Here is a 14,913-nt window from a genome sequence, read left to right on the forward strand (position 1 = left end):
AGGCTGAAAAATCCTTATAGCTAACATTTCTAAGGATTTTATACCTCCTACTAGAATTTAATCTAAAAGCTAGATGCCTTGCTCCACAGTGTAACTGCTGCTGTTAAATTCATGTGCAAGCATGCTCAGTGTCGTTGCATTACATTTTGCACTTATAGGAGGGGGCAAATGTTATAACCATGAACACCTGACTTTCCCCCTTATTTAAAAATGGGGCCTTGATGTTGAACTCACTGCACTTTTTGGACCTCCTCAACACATTCATTGTGTCTGTACGTGTGTGTGCCTTATTGAGCAGCAGAAGGATGGCGCTTTAGAACCCTTGCTCATTGCCGCAGGAGGAGGAGGAAACGGTTACTTGAAATATCAGGACACTTCCCTAGAAGATGCCTACTTGGAAAAGTATGTGAACAGCACAATACTACCTGGAGTCAATGGGAGAACTGGGGCAGCAGGTAAGGATTGGCAGTAAACCCTGTTGACTAGACCAGAGTAGGATTCCAAGTAAGCCTGCATTGCCAATACTTTAATGTGAACAGCCCAATTACTTTATAGAAGTGGTCCCCAAATTTCAACACAAAGAGACAGGGCACTATATTGAGATTTGAGGCACCCAAATATATTTGCATAACAGTTGGGGAGCAGACAGGCATCAAAAAGTAATGAAATTTGGAGAAAGTTCTAGCAGAAAACACGGCTAATGAATGACAGTGCATTTACTGCAAATGTTCTCCTAGCATGAAGGAGGAGATTTGATTTCAAAGACATGGATGGAAAATTTAATCTGTGTTCAATTGAGAATTATTCTAATCCTTAGAGCAATTTTGGAAGAGGCACAGAAATTTCACTGGCAGCGTAAGTTCAGAAACAATAATGCTTTTATTTATTAATTCAAATGATTATACTGTTCCTTTCCCTTTTGGCTCAAGGTGGCTTACAAATGTGAATTAAAAACGTACAATAAAAAAAAAAAACAGTAACCCCCCTCCAATTATCCATAGACCTAGGGAGCAATTGTGAGTTTCCCTTTTCAGGAGCCGATTTTTCAGCTAGTTCCTAAGAAAGATTTCATTGGATGCTGCCACAATTCCTGAATATCCACATCAGTTCTCAAGAAAAGACAATATGCTTTCATTTACCTTCTAGTAACCGTGGAAATTCAATACATCTCATATGGCTTTTGATAGGTATTTGGATCAGAAAGTTATGTAGTCCTCCCTTATAACACACCTAAAGGTGGTGATCACTAGATCTTGTGGTAATACATTTCTTAAGATAATGATGTGTATTGAAGAAATGCAGTCTAGTGTTTGGCTTGAACCTGACTTTGGCTTAAATTTCACTGTATGACTCTCAGATCTGATATTATGAGCTATTGAGAAAAAAAGAATCTCTAACCAGTTTTCCCACACAGTTCTTAAATCTCTATCATGCCCCTCCTTCTGCTTTCCTCTTTTAAAAAAATTAAATGAACACCAACTTTTCCCTCTGTTCTAGGCCTGGGCTAATCCATTAAGGAAAAGTTTGGGAGATTTCAGTGGGTCCTGTCTCAGTTATCTGAATTTGAAAGTACAGGTCACAACCATGGATGTTTACACAGTCATTTTGAACAGAAAAATTATTCAGTATAAAAATTCCTTTCCGTCAAATTTAAGTCTTGTAATTGTATATACATTTATTGTGGAATGAGTCCATTGAATTTTAGAGGGGCTATATTGGAAGTTAGTTATAACAGAACTCAACTACCTAGAAAAAAAACCTAATTAGCCAGCTTGGTGTAGTGGTTAGGAGCGTGGACTTCTAATCTGGTGAGCCGGGTTTGATTCCGCACTCCCCCACAGGGTGTCTGTTGTGGGGAGAGGAAAGGGAAGGTGAATGTAAGATGCTTTGAGACTCCTTCGGGTAGAGAAAAGCGGCATATAGGAACCAACTCCTCTTGCCTCAGAATGATGTAAAACATTTTGATGCACACATAACAATTTGGACATATTATCACAGTAGCCCTTACAATAGGTCTCTCTTAGTGCTCTTGTCACCATCAAGTAATCTAAGATTTCATAGCACACAGTCTTTTGTGCAGTACTATTAAAATAGATTTCGAGAGTCAAAGAATGCTGGGGTGTATGAGGGGGCTGTAAACTTACATGCTCCTGCATCCGCACTTAGTGGGATGCAGGCATAAGCCCCATCAGACATGCTTCTCAGTAAATATGGAAAGGATCATTCTGTAGGATGCTTTTTCTGTGCTTCTGTTGCATTCTGTGAAATGCGATCGTGGCCTCTTGGGTTGTCTCTTATGTTCTACAGGTGGAGGAGGTGGTTGGGAAGATATCACCCACTTTTCCTGGGCTGGAAAATCCCTGCTGGAAGGTGGAGAAGGTGGCACAGCCTGCCACCAAGCACTGGAAAAACTCCAGTGGGCCACATCAGGTGGCTTTGGTGGAGGAGGAGGAGCTTGTACATCTGGTGGTGGAGGTGGAGGATACAAAGGTGGGTCAGGCTAGATCTTCACTACAGTTAATCAAAACGTTTTTTTTTTTTTTTTGGTGATGTTTGGTATAGTCATCAGCAAAGAAAAAAGATTATTGCAGATCCTATTCCAGTGAATCAGGGAGGATGGGGCCTGAGAACATATGGACCAGTGGCCTGCATTGGGAAGGTCCACATCTGATCCAGATACCTACATTCAGGATACTATAGCTCCTTGGGAACTTGAATTGTTTTCTGTTTTATACACACTGCTATGTGTGATTATCCTTGCTGAACACAATTTTCCTTTCTGTATCCCCTCTGTGCCATTGCTTTGTTTTCTAAATTTAAAAAAAAAGAGAGAGAAAAGGGAACATTGCAAGATAGGCTCTTAAATCTGTCTTGATATCTGATTGGGAATGTGAGTGTTTGGATGGTTCCTTTCAGGCAGGCTGGGAGGCTCTTTATAGCATTGTTGATTCTGATGGCAAACAGTTTATTTTTCCATTTCAGACACCTTAAAGTATAAGCATTACTGTCCCACTTTTTAATGAAAGTTTGGTCTGTTTTTTGGGGAAGGGGGTTGTTTGTTTGGTTGCATGTGGTTGCATTTCTGACTCGTGGGAACTGTTCATAGCACTTCATAAGGAGGCACTATTTTTCCTGCCCATTTCTGTTTTTTTTAATGGAAGCAGTTTTTCACTGTATTCATATGATGCAAACTTGAACGGGAGGGGAACAAAAAGAAATGGCAGGTGGTGCTGAGGAATGGTGCAGCACCATCTGAAATCCCATCCAACTCTGCAGTGTATCCAATTCAACAAGCCCTTTTCCCAGTGTCCCCATTGAAATGATCCCACCTTGGGACTGAACCTGATTCAAAATAGGATAAAATCTTCCTGTGAAAGTTCCCTATGGATGGCCTGCTTTTGCTCCTTTCATGACCTTCGAACATCAACTTAGCCAATGGATTCAGTGGCAGGGATAACTATCATCTTTCATGATCTCTGCACACTAGCCCGTGGCATTGCTGATACTTCAGTGAATAATTCAACTTTGCAAGTGGCAACAGTAATTTCTCCATTTAAAAAGACATTACGTTTCCTCTAAGCATGCCTGGGTAGCTTAAGAAAGCTGAAACAATGGAAATGGAGGATGTTGCTATGAGTTTGCCTATATTGGCAACGATATTTAGATTGCCCAGAATTTTGAAAGCTGTTTCTTCCTAAGATTGGAAGAGTGAGAACTAAAGGGTTTCCTTGGACAATAGGACATGTATGATGGTTAGCTAGGCTCTTATAATCCCGAGACTTGTCTACTTTAAAAGGCTCAGGGGAAGGGCGTGTGCTTTACCTGTTTAAGGTCACAATTGCCTGTTTAAGGTTTAAGGTAACAATTAAAGATTCCGAGAGAGCAGAGCTAAGAAGAACATTTGCTCGAGACCTTGGAGAATTGTTAAAATAAACAATCCTGGGCTAGACAGACAAGGCAGAAACGGTGATTTCATCATCATTCTTGAAGACCTAATGGGGTGCCACAGGCTCAGTACAGGATCCAGCACTTTTCAACCTTTTTATCAATCATCTGGATGAGGGGATGGAGGGAATACTCATTAAATTTGCAGGTGAAACCAAATTGGGAGGAGTAGCAAACACCCCAGAAGATAGAATCCAATAAGATCTGAATATGCTGAAAAAGTGGCCAAATGAGAACAAGATGCAATTCAATAAGAATAAGTGCAGAGTTCTACATGTGGGTCACAAAAATAAGAAGCATGCATATTTCCGGGTAGCAGTGTGTGTGAACATGCTCTTGGGTTATTTGTGGACTGTAAGCTAAATATGAGCAGACAGTGTGATGCGGAGGTAAAGAAGGCAAATGCAGTCTAGGCTGTATCAATAGAGGCATCACATCTAAGTCTCAAGATGTTATAGTCCCACTGTATACCTCATTGGTCAGATCACACCTGGAGTTTTGGAGTGCAGTTTTGGAGGCCTCACCAAAAAGGATGTGGACAAAATTGAGAGTGTGCAAAGGAGAACAATTAAGATGATCTGGGGCCTGGGGTCCAAGCTCTCTGTGGAAAGGCTGAGGGACTTGGGAATGTTCAGGCTGGAGAAGAGGAGGTTGAGAGGGGACATGACTGATGTCTTTGAGTATTTGAAAGGGTGTCATTTGGAGGAGGGCAGGGAGCGGTTCTAGTTGGCAGCAGAGGATAGAACTCGCAGTAATGGGATAAAACTGCATATAGAACAGTATCAGCTAGATATTGGGGGGGGGGATTTCCAGTCAGAGTAGTTTAGCAATTGAATTGCTGCCTAAGGATATGGTGAGCTCCCCCTGACTGGCAGTCTTCAAGCAGCAGCTGGACAGATACTGATCCTGGATGCTTTTAGCTGATCCTGCGTTGAGCAGGGGGTTGGACTAGATGGCCTGCATGGCCCCTTCCTAGTCTAGGATTCTATTCTTTTCACAAGCGATAGAACACCTTGAGAACCCATCACTTGTTAATTGTGTTAATATACGGAAGGCAGATATTTTTAAATCAAATGTACATCTTAGCAAATATAGGGCACTTTCCCACATGCTAAATACTGCAGTTTCATTCCACTTCAGTGACAATTTGCAAATGGATTTTGCCATTTCATACATTAAAATCCAGTTACAAAGTGCATTATTTAGTGTGTGTGCAAGCACCCATAATAATGCTTGCGTGCTTGTTTTACAGATACTAGAAATGGGAAAACTCCATGCATTACTTGCAAGAATGGCCTAACAAGAATATGATCTTATTAAAAATTCAAATGTTAAATCTGGCTTTTAAGTTTCTTGTGATAAACTGGGATATCAAACAACCCACGGATTCCTCATTGTACCTTCTAGGCATGATGATATACCGGCTGTTTCTTCTTCTCCCAGGTGGTAATGCCTCTGAAATGGATGATATCACAGCTGATGGACAACATGGCCTTTCCTTTGTGAATCCAATTGGAGAGATCTTCTTGCATCCCTTGGCAGGCAAGATATCTCCACTCTCTCAGCACCTTCCCACCCCTAGTACACAGTGGTCTGGATCCAGTAATCTGTCAGCAGAAGGTGATGACAGTTGTGGATCTTCCTCTGTTCTGCTGTCCCCTGAAGTCTGTTCTGTTTTTGACCTCGGGACCCAGGAAAATTGCCTATCTCTTTCTCTTTGTCCACATGGAACTGCGACCCCAGGGATATAATTTCCTGGAGTCAGAAAATACAGTTGGGTGAGGGAAACATTGGAAAGATCCATGATCCTTGCGTGTGTGGATTGCTGAATCTAACTCGTCTCTTGTTGTTGCTCTTATCTCCACTATATAACTTTTTATCCATATACTATTTTTATGCTTGTCTATTACAAAGAGGGTTTGAGATGGGGTTCTTGGAGAAACTCTATCCTCATCTTTGGTGGTCTCCTATCCAAATACCAGGCAAGATCAGCCTAGTATTTGAGACCTAACAGGATTGGGCTTGCCTGGGTTATCCAGGTCAGGGTTAATGAGGTAGCAACTTCACCAGGAATTGCTGCACAAAATCCTGGATGTCTTGACCCTTCAGTGTTACATGTCCCACAGTATTGGCTTAGTCTGTGATGGCGGCCACTTCTATATTGTGGCTCCTTGTAGGCTTACCCTGTGAACTGGGCTAGTTCATTGCAGTATCTTGGTGCCAGGGCTCCCTATCCATGTGGCTGCAGGCACTGATGTGCTGTATTCTACACCCACTGGAGCCAACGTTCATGGTAAGTCTAATGCACATTTTATGCTGCCACTTGAGTGAGTTTTCAGTGGATTCCACACAGGGGCTATAACATATTATCATAATTGCTGCATTTGGTTCTGGACACTGCTCATAGCGATTATCCCCATTGGCTGACTGAAGTACTTCTGGGGTTGGTTGGTGCAAGAGAATAGAGGAAAGACAGGAAATAACTTGTTTCTTTTCCTGCTTTATGAAATGGATAAGATCTGTTCTTTATTCCTGGCCTGGATTGGCACCATTTAAAGCCTAGTTTTTCCTGCTCACTCAGTTATGGAAAGCCATGGTGAAGTGGTGATTGAAATCTTCTTGAACTGCACCCACTGTCAGTCAGGCAACTGCAAGCCAGGTCCTGACACCACCCTGCCAATCTGCATTTGTGGGATTGGAGCCGTCTTAGCCAATGACAATGTCTCGTGTACAGGTAAAACATGGAATATTCTTATTATCTCAAAATAAAATACAGTTTCATTGCTTATTTTCTCCAGCTTTTTCTTTCACGGTTCAAAGATGATAAACATCACTACACTGGAGAGTTGAACTGGCTTAATAATAATTTTCTTTGTCCAAGGAATCCCAGGAACTGAGATGCTTGGCTCTGAGTGGGTTGGGTTTGTTCTACTGGTGTGGTTATTTATCTATTTTCTGTATTTATACCCAGCACTTTTTTTGGAACCCCAGGGTGCCTTAGTCCAGGGGTCGTCAGCCCCCAGTCCACGGCCCAGTACCGGTCCGCCAAGGCCTCGGTACTGGGCCGCTGGCAGCCATGCCTGCCTCTCCCTCCCCCCCCCGCAACAAGAAGCTCACCAGGCCCCGAGCGAAGCGGCCACTTTCCTTGCGGCCCGGCTAACTGTGAGGGGGGGAGAGGCAGGCGCGGCCTCCGGCATGCCAGCGGACGCAAACGCCCATGCGCAGAGCTGCCATGCATGTGCATTAGCGCCCCCTGCTAGTGAAAATGTGCATGCGCGATGCCCAGGCTGGCAGCTTTCCCCCACCCCTGGAGGCGGTCCTCAACTGGAAAAAGGTTGGGGACTGCTCAACTGAAAACAAATAACACATCACAACATGCTTAGCAGCAGCCTAAAACTAGAAGAAGAAGAAGAAGAAGAGTTGGTTCTTATATGCCGCTTTTCCCTACCCGAAGGAGGCTCAAAGCGGCTTACAGTCGCCTTCCCATTCCTCTCCCCACAACAAACACCCTGTGAGGTGGGTGAGGCTGAGAGAGCACTGATATCACTGCTCGGTCAGAACAATTTTATCAGTGCCGTGGCGAGCCCAAGGTCACCCAGCTGGTTGCATGTGGAGGAGTGCAGAATCGAACCTGGCATGCCAGATTAGAAGTCCGCACTCCTAACCACTACACCAAACTGGCTCTCTACACAACTACACAAACCCCTATAAAATCGACAGAAATAAACAATAAAACTCAGCAAATAAAACCACCAGGTCAGCAACAATGAAACCTCAAGAAAAACAAAAACCCAGAGTTTAGCATTCAAATCAACAAAACAAAGTTCCCCTCTCAAAGGCCCAGTGGAACGCCCGTAATGAAGGGCTGACTGGAGTTCTTATGGCCGGGAGTTCCAGAACCTGAGGAATATGTGCAGAAAAGGTCTCCTTCATACTTACTTGTATAGTATTTTATTGTCCTGCTCATAGTATTTTATTTTATAGTATTTTATCCTGCTCATTATTTGTCATTTACCATAGGAATCCTGAAAAAGAGGAATGCATTTATTTTTCAATCTATTGCATTGAATAAATTGTTGGGATATGCAATTCTGCAGTATGCATGACTGGATAGAATATGAAGTGTCCTGCAGGGAACATCAGAGGAGATATATATTTAGCACAGTTAGAATAGGAACTTCTGGATGATTTCCAAGTAATCTCTTCTAGTGTCCTGATTGGCTCAGTAGGAAACTTCCTGCTCTTTTGAGTACCCTTCCTCCCTACTTGCCTTCAGAATAGAATCAGTGAGTAGAACAGACAGTTAAACTGTTAGGACTAGTTCTCTCCTCTTTCTGTACAAAGTTGTTTCTCTTCATAATAAAACTATTATATTCTTGTAATCAGTCTGATGCTGTACCCCTCTTTGCACATTTAAACTCTGCCAACATAAATTGCATTTCCCCACAATCATTTGTATTGAGGATGGCAATCAGATGTGTTATACCAAGACCCATTACCACCACCACCACCCCTTCATGTAGAAGGCATGTAAAAAGCCTGATTTCTGTCCTGGTGTATTAATGGGCTAGTTAAATACAGCCACCGTATTCAGAGGAAGCATAGGTCTGGTTTGTGAAGCTGGATATGAGCAACATTGTCTTTACTTGTGAACTTCAGAGGAGGTGACCACAGTTGCCAACAGAATGATGAGCTGGTTGAATTCAGGGTCTGATTTAGATTTAAGGCATTATTTTCTGCTGTGGTTAGATGATTTTTTTTTACTCTGGACTTGATGGACTTAGAAGGAACCATCTATTGACCAAATATGCATCACATATGAAGCACAGAATAAATCTTTAACAAGCTTGTTGGAATATGCAAGTCTTGTCTTTTGAGTAAACACACTCGGAGCTACAGCTTGCGTTGGAAGCCTGGGGCCCTGGACTTCCACCCATAGTCTGGCTCTGATGATACCACTGCGCAGTTCTTATGTTCTTGTTCCAGGATGCTATATAGGAGCTGTAGGCAAATGTTAATTGACTATTCTGTGTTTCCCCCAGAGATCCATGGACCTTTTCCAGAAGGACATCTGCCTTTCCCACTCCTCTTGACTGTGGTTGCAATTATTGTGGTGCTTGGAATGGCTCTTGCTTGTGGCAGCCTATCGATCGGTAGGAGGCATCTTCCTTGTATATCTGCAAATCTCATCCAGTCATATTTCTGCCTTTTAATCTAGCCTGTGTGACGGCTGCACCAGAAGACCTGAGCCTAAGAGGAGAGCTATAGGGTGATAAGAACACTATGTGATTGGAAAGGGAATAAATAAGGAGGAAATGCTGCTTATCGCTGAACAGCCCCATGGCTCTCGGCTCTGAAATTTTAAAAGATAAATAGTTTCAGAGAAGTGTGTAGGCACACACACATTACAAAACAAGTGGTGAAGAAGGAGAGAGGAGGGAATGGAGTAATAAACTTGCTAATGTGTGGATAATTTGTCAGTGGCAATAAACTTTCAGTACAGTCCCAAGCACGGTTGCACTCTGCCACACTCGTTGACTTCAGCGAATTTAGACTGGTGTAACTCTGTTTAGGCTTGTACTGTTCATTTCCATTGTTTCATTTCTGTTAGCATTCCAAACATTTTCTCTGAATATGGCTAATCTATCATTGCAGCCCTGGGGCAAATATATATTTATAGGTTTAATTTATTTAAAATCTTTTCCTTGCTGTCTTTCTACCCAATTTTGGACCTCAAGGCAGCAAACAATAAAAAACAATAAACAGTCCACAATACAAAACCAATATATATAAAACAACAATACATATAAATAAATAAATAAAACAACAATCAATGTATATAAAACAACAATCAAATACATATAGAGGAATGATGGTCAATAAGGAAATGCCATTTTTAAAATAATGATCTTTGACAGAAAACATGAGGGGGCAAACAATTCTTCCTGGGGAAGAAATTTTGGTACCACCATCTTTCTCGTGTGGCCACCCATCTCACCTCAGATGAGGCACTGAAAGTAAGGCCTTCACAGATTATTTTAAAGGTCTGATAATGGGAGTTGGTAGTCCTTAAGGTATGCGGATTTCAAGTCTTTCAGTGCTTTATAGATCAATACTCCTGAGTAAGTGCCAGGCCTAGTCTGCACACAATAGATAATGTGTTTTCAATGTACTTTAGAAGTAGATTTTCCTGTTCTGCACAGGAAAATCCAGCTGCCAAAGCACATTGAAAGTGCATTATCCTATGTATGCAGAATGGGCCCAGGTCTCAAACTGCATTTCTGTGGTTCATGGCCATCCTTATTTGTGACAGTGGAGCTTTAGCACAAACCATTACCACACAGAGGACACAAAACCATGCTGCCACCTGGTTTTCAGTCCGGGGTTAGTTGTTCCAAGTCTTCCCACAACTGCACAGGGTAGCATTTGGTCCACTTCCACCTGTCTTCCCCGGATTTTCACTACCGTACAAGGTAGCCATTGAACAGGAAGCAGAAACTTCCTTTTGTTCGTTTAGGTCATCAATCATCATGATATGGCCTTAGTGTAAATCTCCTTCCCTGCACCATTTGAGTGCCTCCCTCAAAATCCAAAATATTTTTTAAAAAATTACTAGGATTGCCTTGTAATGCAAAACTGTTATAACACACACCAGGGAATTTTAAATAATGGCCTTCGTTGTCACATCATTCCCCTACACACACAGAGAGAGACTGTCCCAGATCCCTCTAAAACCAAGAAAACCTAGCGTGGGGGGGGGGGGTTGCTATTTCGTTTCTTTGGAATCATGTTGCAAGTGCTGAGTCAAGCCGAATTCCTCATGCAGAAGCAGTCACAAAGAGGCTGATGCCACTGTGAGGGAACAGTCTGTTTGTACAAAGCAGCCAGTCCACAAAAATGGTAAAATACAAAGTATAGTTTATAAATTCATGCTGTTCAGGCAAGCTTTAGCAATATTATTTGTTGCTTCTATAAAAATCCTGATGGCCTCCATCTTGCCTATCACTGTTTGGAACATTTTAAATGCTTACATTCACCCATGGATATGGTCCACTCCATAGGATCTAAAACCCATCACGGATTCTACAGAAGCAGGGAGGATGCTTTCGGGCTTAACTGAACAGTATGAAGGTTACAAAATCTATATAGTTCATCACTTTTGTGTTTTCAGCTGGCCATTTTCTATGCAGTCTCCAGTTTGCAGAATGTCACACATATCTTAAGCAGGAATGTTGCTTTTCAAGATGCATGGCAATGTCTACGCTTTACTGAGGATGTATTCTGACATAGAGTTTATGCCTCACAATGCTGCGATGCTCCAGAAAGATCACGATAAAATTAGCAAATGTTAACTGAAAACAAATAAGTAATGTTAGGTGGATCTTCTGGTTGTTTGGCCTTGTGTCAGTTCTTCTTTGTTGCTTTCTGCACTACTCTCCTTCAGTTTATCAACGTAAGAAGCAGCAGCTGGGAGGGGCCCGTGAGTGTCTGCAGAGTCCAGAATATAAGCTGAGTAAAATCCATACCTCCACCATTATGACTGATTACAACCCCAACTACAGCTTTGCAGGAAAGGCAACCACCCTCAGTGAACTCAAGGAGATCCCACGGAAGAACATCTCACTGCTCCGGTAAGGCTTGCCTACAGAGCATGATCACAGTCAGTCAGTGAAGATGGCAGTTTTGTTCTAATGTTAATAGTCAGCCTGCTAACAAAAAGATTTAGAATTTGGCAGTGGAATTTTTCATCATTTGGTTAGAAAACAGGCAACTCTGGCACAGGGTCACGCAATTGGGACTATTGTGTTATTTATGTGTTGCTTTATAAATCCCGCTCTTCCTTTCAAGTAGCTCAGGGCAGCATAAAAGATTCTCTGTTTCTCCATTTTTTTCTCACAACAGTCCTGTGAGGTTTGTTCAGTTGTGAAAGATTAGTCTAAAGTCACTCAGTGAGACTTGCACTCGGCAGGGATTTGGGTCTCCTGGTTTCTAATCCAACTGCACGATGCTTCATGCAACAAGCATAGTTTGAATTATGACTGAGCATTCCAGATGGGTAGCCATGCTAGGCTCTGAACTGGGTAGCCCAGGCTAGCCTGATCTCACCAGATCTCAGTATCTAGGCAGGTTGAGCCCCGGTCAGTTGTTGGAGAGGAAACCATCAAGGAATGGCAGGGCTGCTGTGCAGAGGCGGGCAATGCCCTCGGGCCGTCTCTGGCCTTGAAAGCCCTTTGCGGTCGCCATAATTCATCTGCGACATGATAGCAGCAAAGAAAAAGCCATGCTAGTCTGGAGGAGAAAAACAATACAAAGCTCTTGAAAACTTTTGCTGAATTACATTTTGTTGATCATTTAAGGTACTGCTGGACTCTGGTTAGGTCTTTGAAAAATTGGGTTATCTGTTTTCTGGGTGCTCTCTGAGATAGAAGGATCAGGATGGATGTAGGAATAGAAGAAGAGAGGCAAAGGAACTTGGAACACAAAGAGAACTGAGATTTACACTAAGCCACTGACGGGTTTAAACTTGTCCCAAATCTCTAATCATTTCTAACTAGAAATGTCAATTGGATTTACAAAGCCAAACTGCATGCAGGATTATAGTCTTTGTGTTTAGCCGTCACTGCCCACCTAGTTCAGCCTTTTAAGAATCTTGCTCTTTTTAAAAGCTGAAGGTCTGGAGACAAGTTTCTTTAAAAGCTGAAAATAGGTGGCCAGTGATTATGAAACACAGTGGAACTGAGCAGATTTTTCAGTGCAGCCCATATTCTACAGATGATTTCTATACCTACTGCCTATGAGCTCAGTTGCTTCCTGCATACGTGCACTTTCTGGTACGATTTATTGGAATAAAGTGGTGTTGTAAACATGCCTTATTAAGATACATGATAATGATTCCCTCTCTCTTTATGCACACTTCTTAATATCACCACTTTCATTTCAGAATGTTCTGTGATCTCAGATGCGTGGAAAGGTCAGCAGTGGAATGGGGGAAAACTATGTCATTCCCCTGACCCTAGGCTTGTCAGGATGGACAGGAGGGTTCAAGGGGTGGGGAGGAGTGCTGTAATGTCAGGGAACAATCCTCCGGCTTTGGGGCAAAACTCAGTGGTAGAATTCGCTTCAAACTATCTGGTTCTGCCCCAAAACAAGAGCATCACCACCACCCCAACGACTCCAGCATGCTGATGTCACTTCCAGGCGATTTCACCACATCGCAACATTCTTCCAGGTTTGGGTGCATTGGGTGGGGGAGGAAATTTTGGGGCAAGGTGCATCCATAAACTGAGGCAACCCTGCCTGACTCACATGGTCCCTTCTGCCAGGCAATATAGGAACTAGCTTGAGTTCTGCTCCCATGGGGGCAACTCCCATGCTGGTTTGGTAGCACCTGAATTGTGCTGCACAGAAATCAGCCTCCACATACTGGAAAAACAGTGGCTAATGTTCCCAGCACAAACCCTTCATATGAATGACTTACCAAACAGTGTTAGCCTTCCTATGGTGTGTTTTTAATCAACCACCATATAAAATCTGATGTTTAGTTCCCAGTGGCATAACTCCCAGCTGCTTTTTTATGGGGATAGTAGCATAATGAAACCTGCTTGTTTTAGGACCTTGGAAGATGCAAAGCTTTCTTTTAGTCAGTAGTGGAACTCCAGAGGATAACTTTGGTCTCCTGGCTGTGTGAAAATATAGGATACGTTCCTGGACCTTATAGTAACAAGAATGCTATTGTATCAAAGAAAAATATTTGTTTATATAACTTGAAATGATGCCTAGTGGGCACTGAAGGTTAGCTGCTGTTTTTAAAGCTAGCTGAAAATACATGCTAACCACTTTTAATAAGCTTTCTGACAGCCTCTATTTCTAGAAATATGCTCAGTTTAAGAGTTGGAGTGTAGCCTGTAAAATCTTTTGTCTGCGTTTTGCAATTGGCTAGGGGGCTCCAAATACTTGTCGTTTGCTGGGGGGGGGGAGTGAGAAAATAGTACTGAAAGACCAGAATCCTCAGGATGCCTGCCTGCTCCCTGAACCTTAAGTGGTCAGTTTGGAAACAACCAGCCCCAAATATGCAAGATTCCAGTATTCTTTCCCAATAAGATAACTGGCTGTATCATCCTGGCTCTGAAACTTCTGACCATTGAGAATACAAGAGTGTTGGTTTGGCACAGACATAGCTGAGGCATTCTTTCTGTCACACTCTTTCAGAGCACTTGGACATGGGGCATTTGGTGAAGTTTACAAAGGGACAGTGGTCGGAATCACAGGAGATCCCAGCCCTCTGCAAGTGGCTATCAAGGTTAGTGTCAACAAGTAATGGCCAGAAATTAGCATGATTTAGCTTTCATGAATGAAGGATAATTCCTGTAGTCAAGATTAAAATAGCGTCCAGTGGTGCCTTTAAGACCAGCAAAGTTTTATTCAAGATACTAGTATGAAAGCCCATTTTAAAAATGGGCTTTGAAAGGGGTGACAGGCAGGAGGAAGTGAGAAGGTGGCCGTGGCTCTCTTTGGCCCAGCAAGCACTCTCACTGCGGTGAGAGGGCTTCCCAGGCTAAAGGGAGTGGAAAGCCCCCCCCCCCCCCGCCACCAGCGGCAACAGGGCCTTGCGGCCGCAGGAAGGCTCCAAACTCCCCCCCCCCACTCCCTCCCAGCAGGAGAGTACCTGTGGACTGCAAAGCCCTGTTGCTGCCTCTCTCCTCATGGGCGACAATGGAGGCCGCTGCCACAAGGCTTCTAGCAGGCAAGGAGGGAGGGTGGGAGCTGGAGGGGGAGGGCCAATCAAGGTAGACCTGAATGGACAGGGCCCTGGACAGTCTCCTCCCAGGAGGCTGTTTCCCAAATATATAAGAGAACAAAATAATGTTAAGGATAAGCTTTTGTGTGCTTCTTAAGTGTGCTTGTACGTGAAAGCTTATATCTTGAATAAAACTTAGTTGGTCTTAAAGGTGCCACTGGACTCAAACC

The 14,913-nt window shown here is 43.0% G+C and overlaps 1 protein-coding gene across 3 annotated transcripts in view; it reads left to right on the forward strand.

Annotated features, from left to right (window-relative positions):
* Positions 1–14,913, forward strand: part of LTK (leukocyte receptor tyrosine kinase) — a 124,808-nt gene that overhangs the window by 82,693 nt on the left and 27,202 nt on the right. For 2 of the 3 annotated variants that reach the window (XM_077322818.1, XM_077322820.1), the window contains 7 exons: positions 299–455; positions 2,308–2,490; positions 5,389–5,565; positions 6,527–6,679; positions 8,988–9,098; positions 11,390–11,576; positions 14,155–14,245. In XM_077322818.1, the coding sequence (XP_077178933.1) occupies positions 299–455; positions 2,308–2,490; positions 5,389–5,565; positions 6,527–6,679; positions 8,988–9,098; positions 11,390–11,576; positions 14,155–14,245 (1,059 nt within the window). The remainder of the gene's footprint in view (positions 1–298; positions 456–2,307; positions 2,491–5,388; positions 5,566–6,526; positions 6,680–8,987; positions 9,099–11,389; positions 11,577–14,154; positions 14,246–14,913) is intronic. The other variant, XM_077322819.1, reaches the window with a different exon arrangement.

Source organism: Paroedura picta, chromosome 2, assembly GCF_049243985.1.
Source record: "Paroedura picta isolate Pp20150507F chromosome 2, Ppicta_v3.0, whole genome shotgun sequence".
Lineage (NCBI taxonomy): Eukaryota > Metazoa > Chordata > Lepidosauria > Squamata > Gekkonidae > Paroedura > Paroedura picta.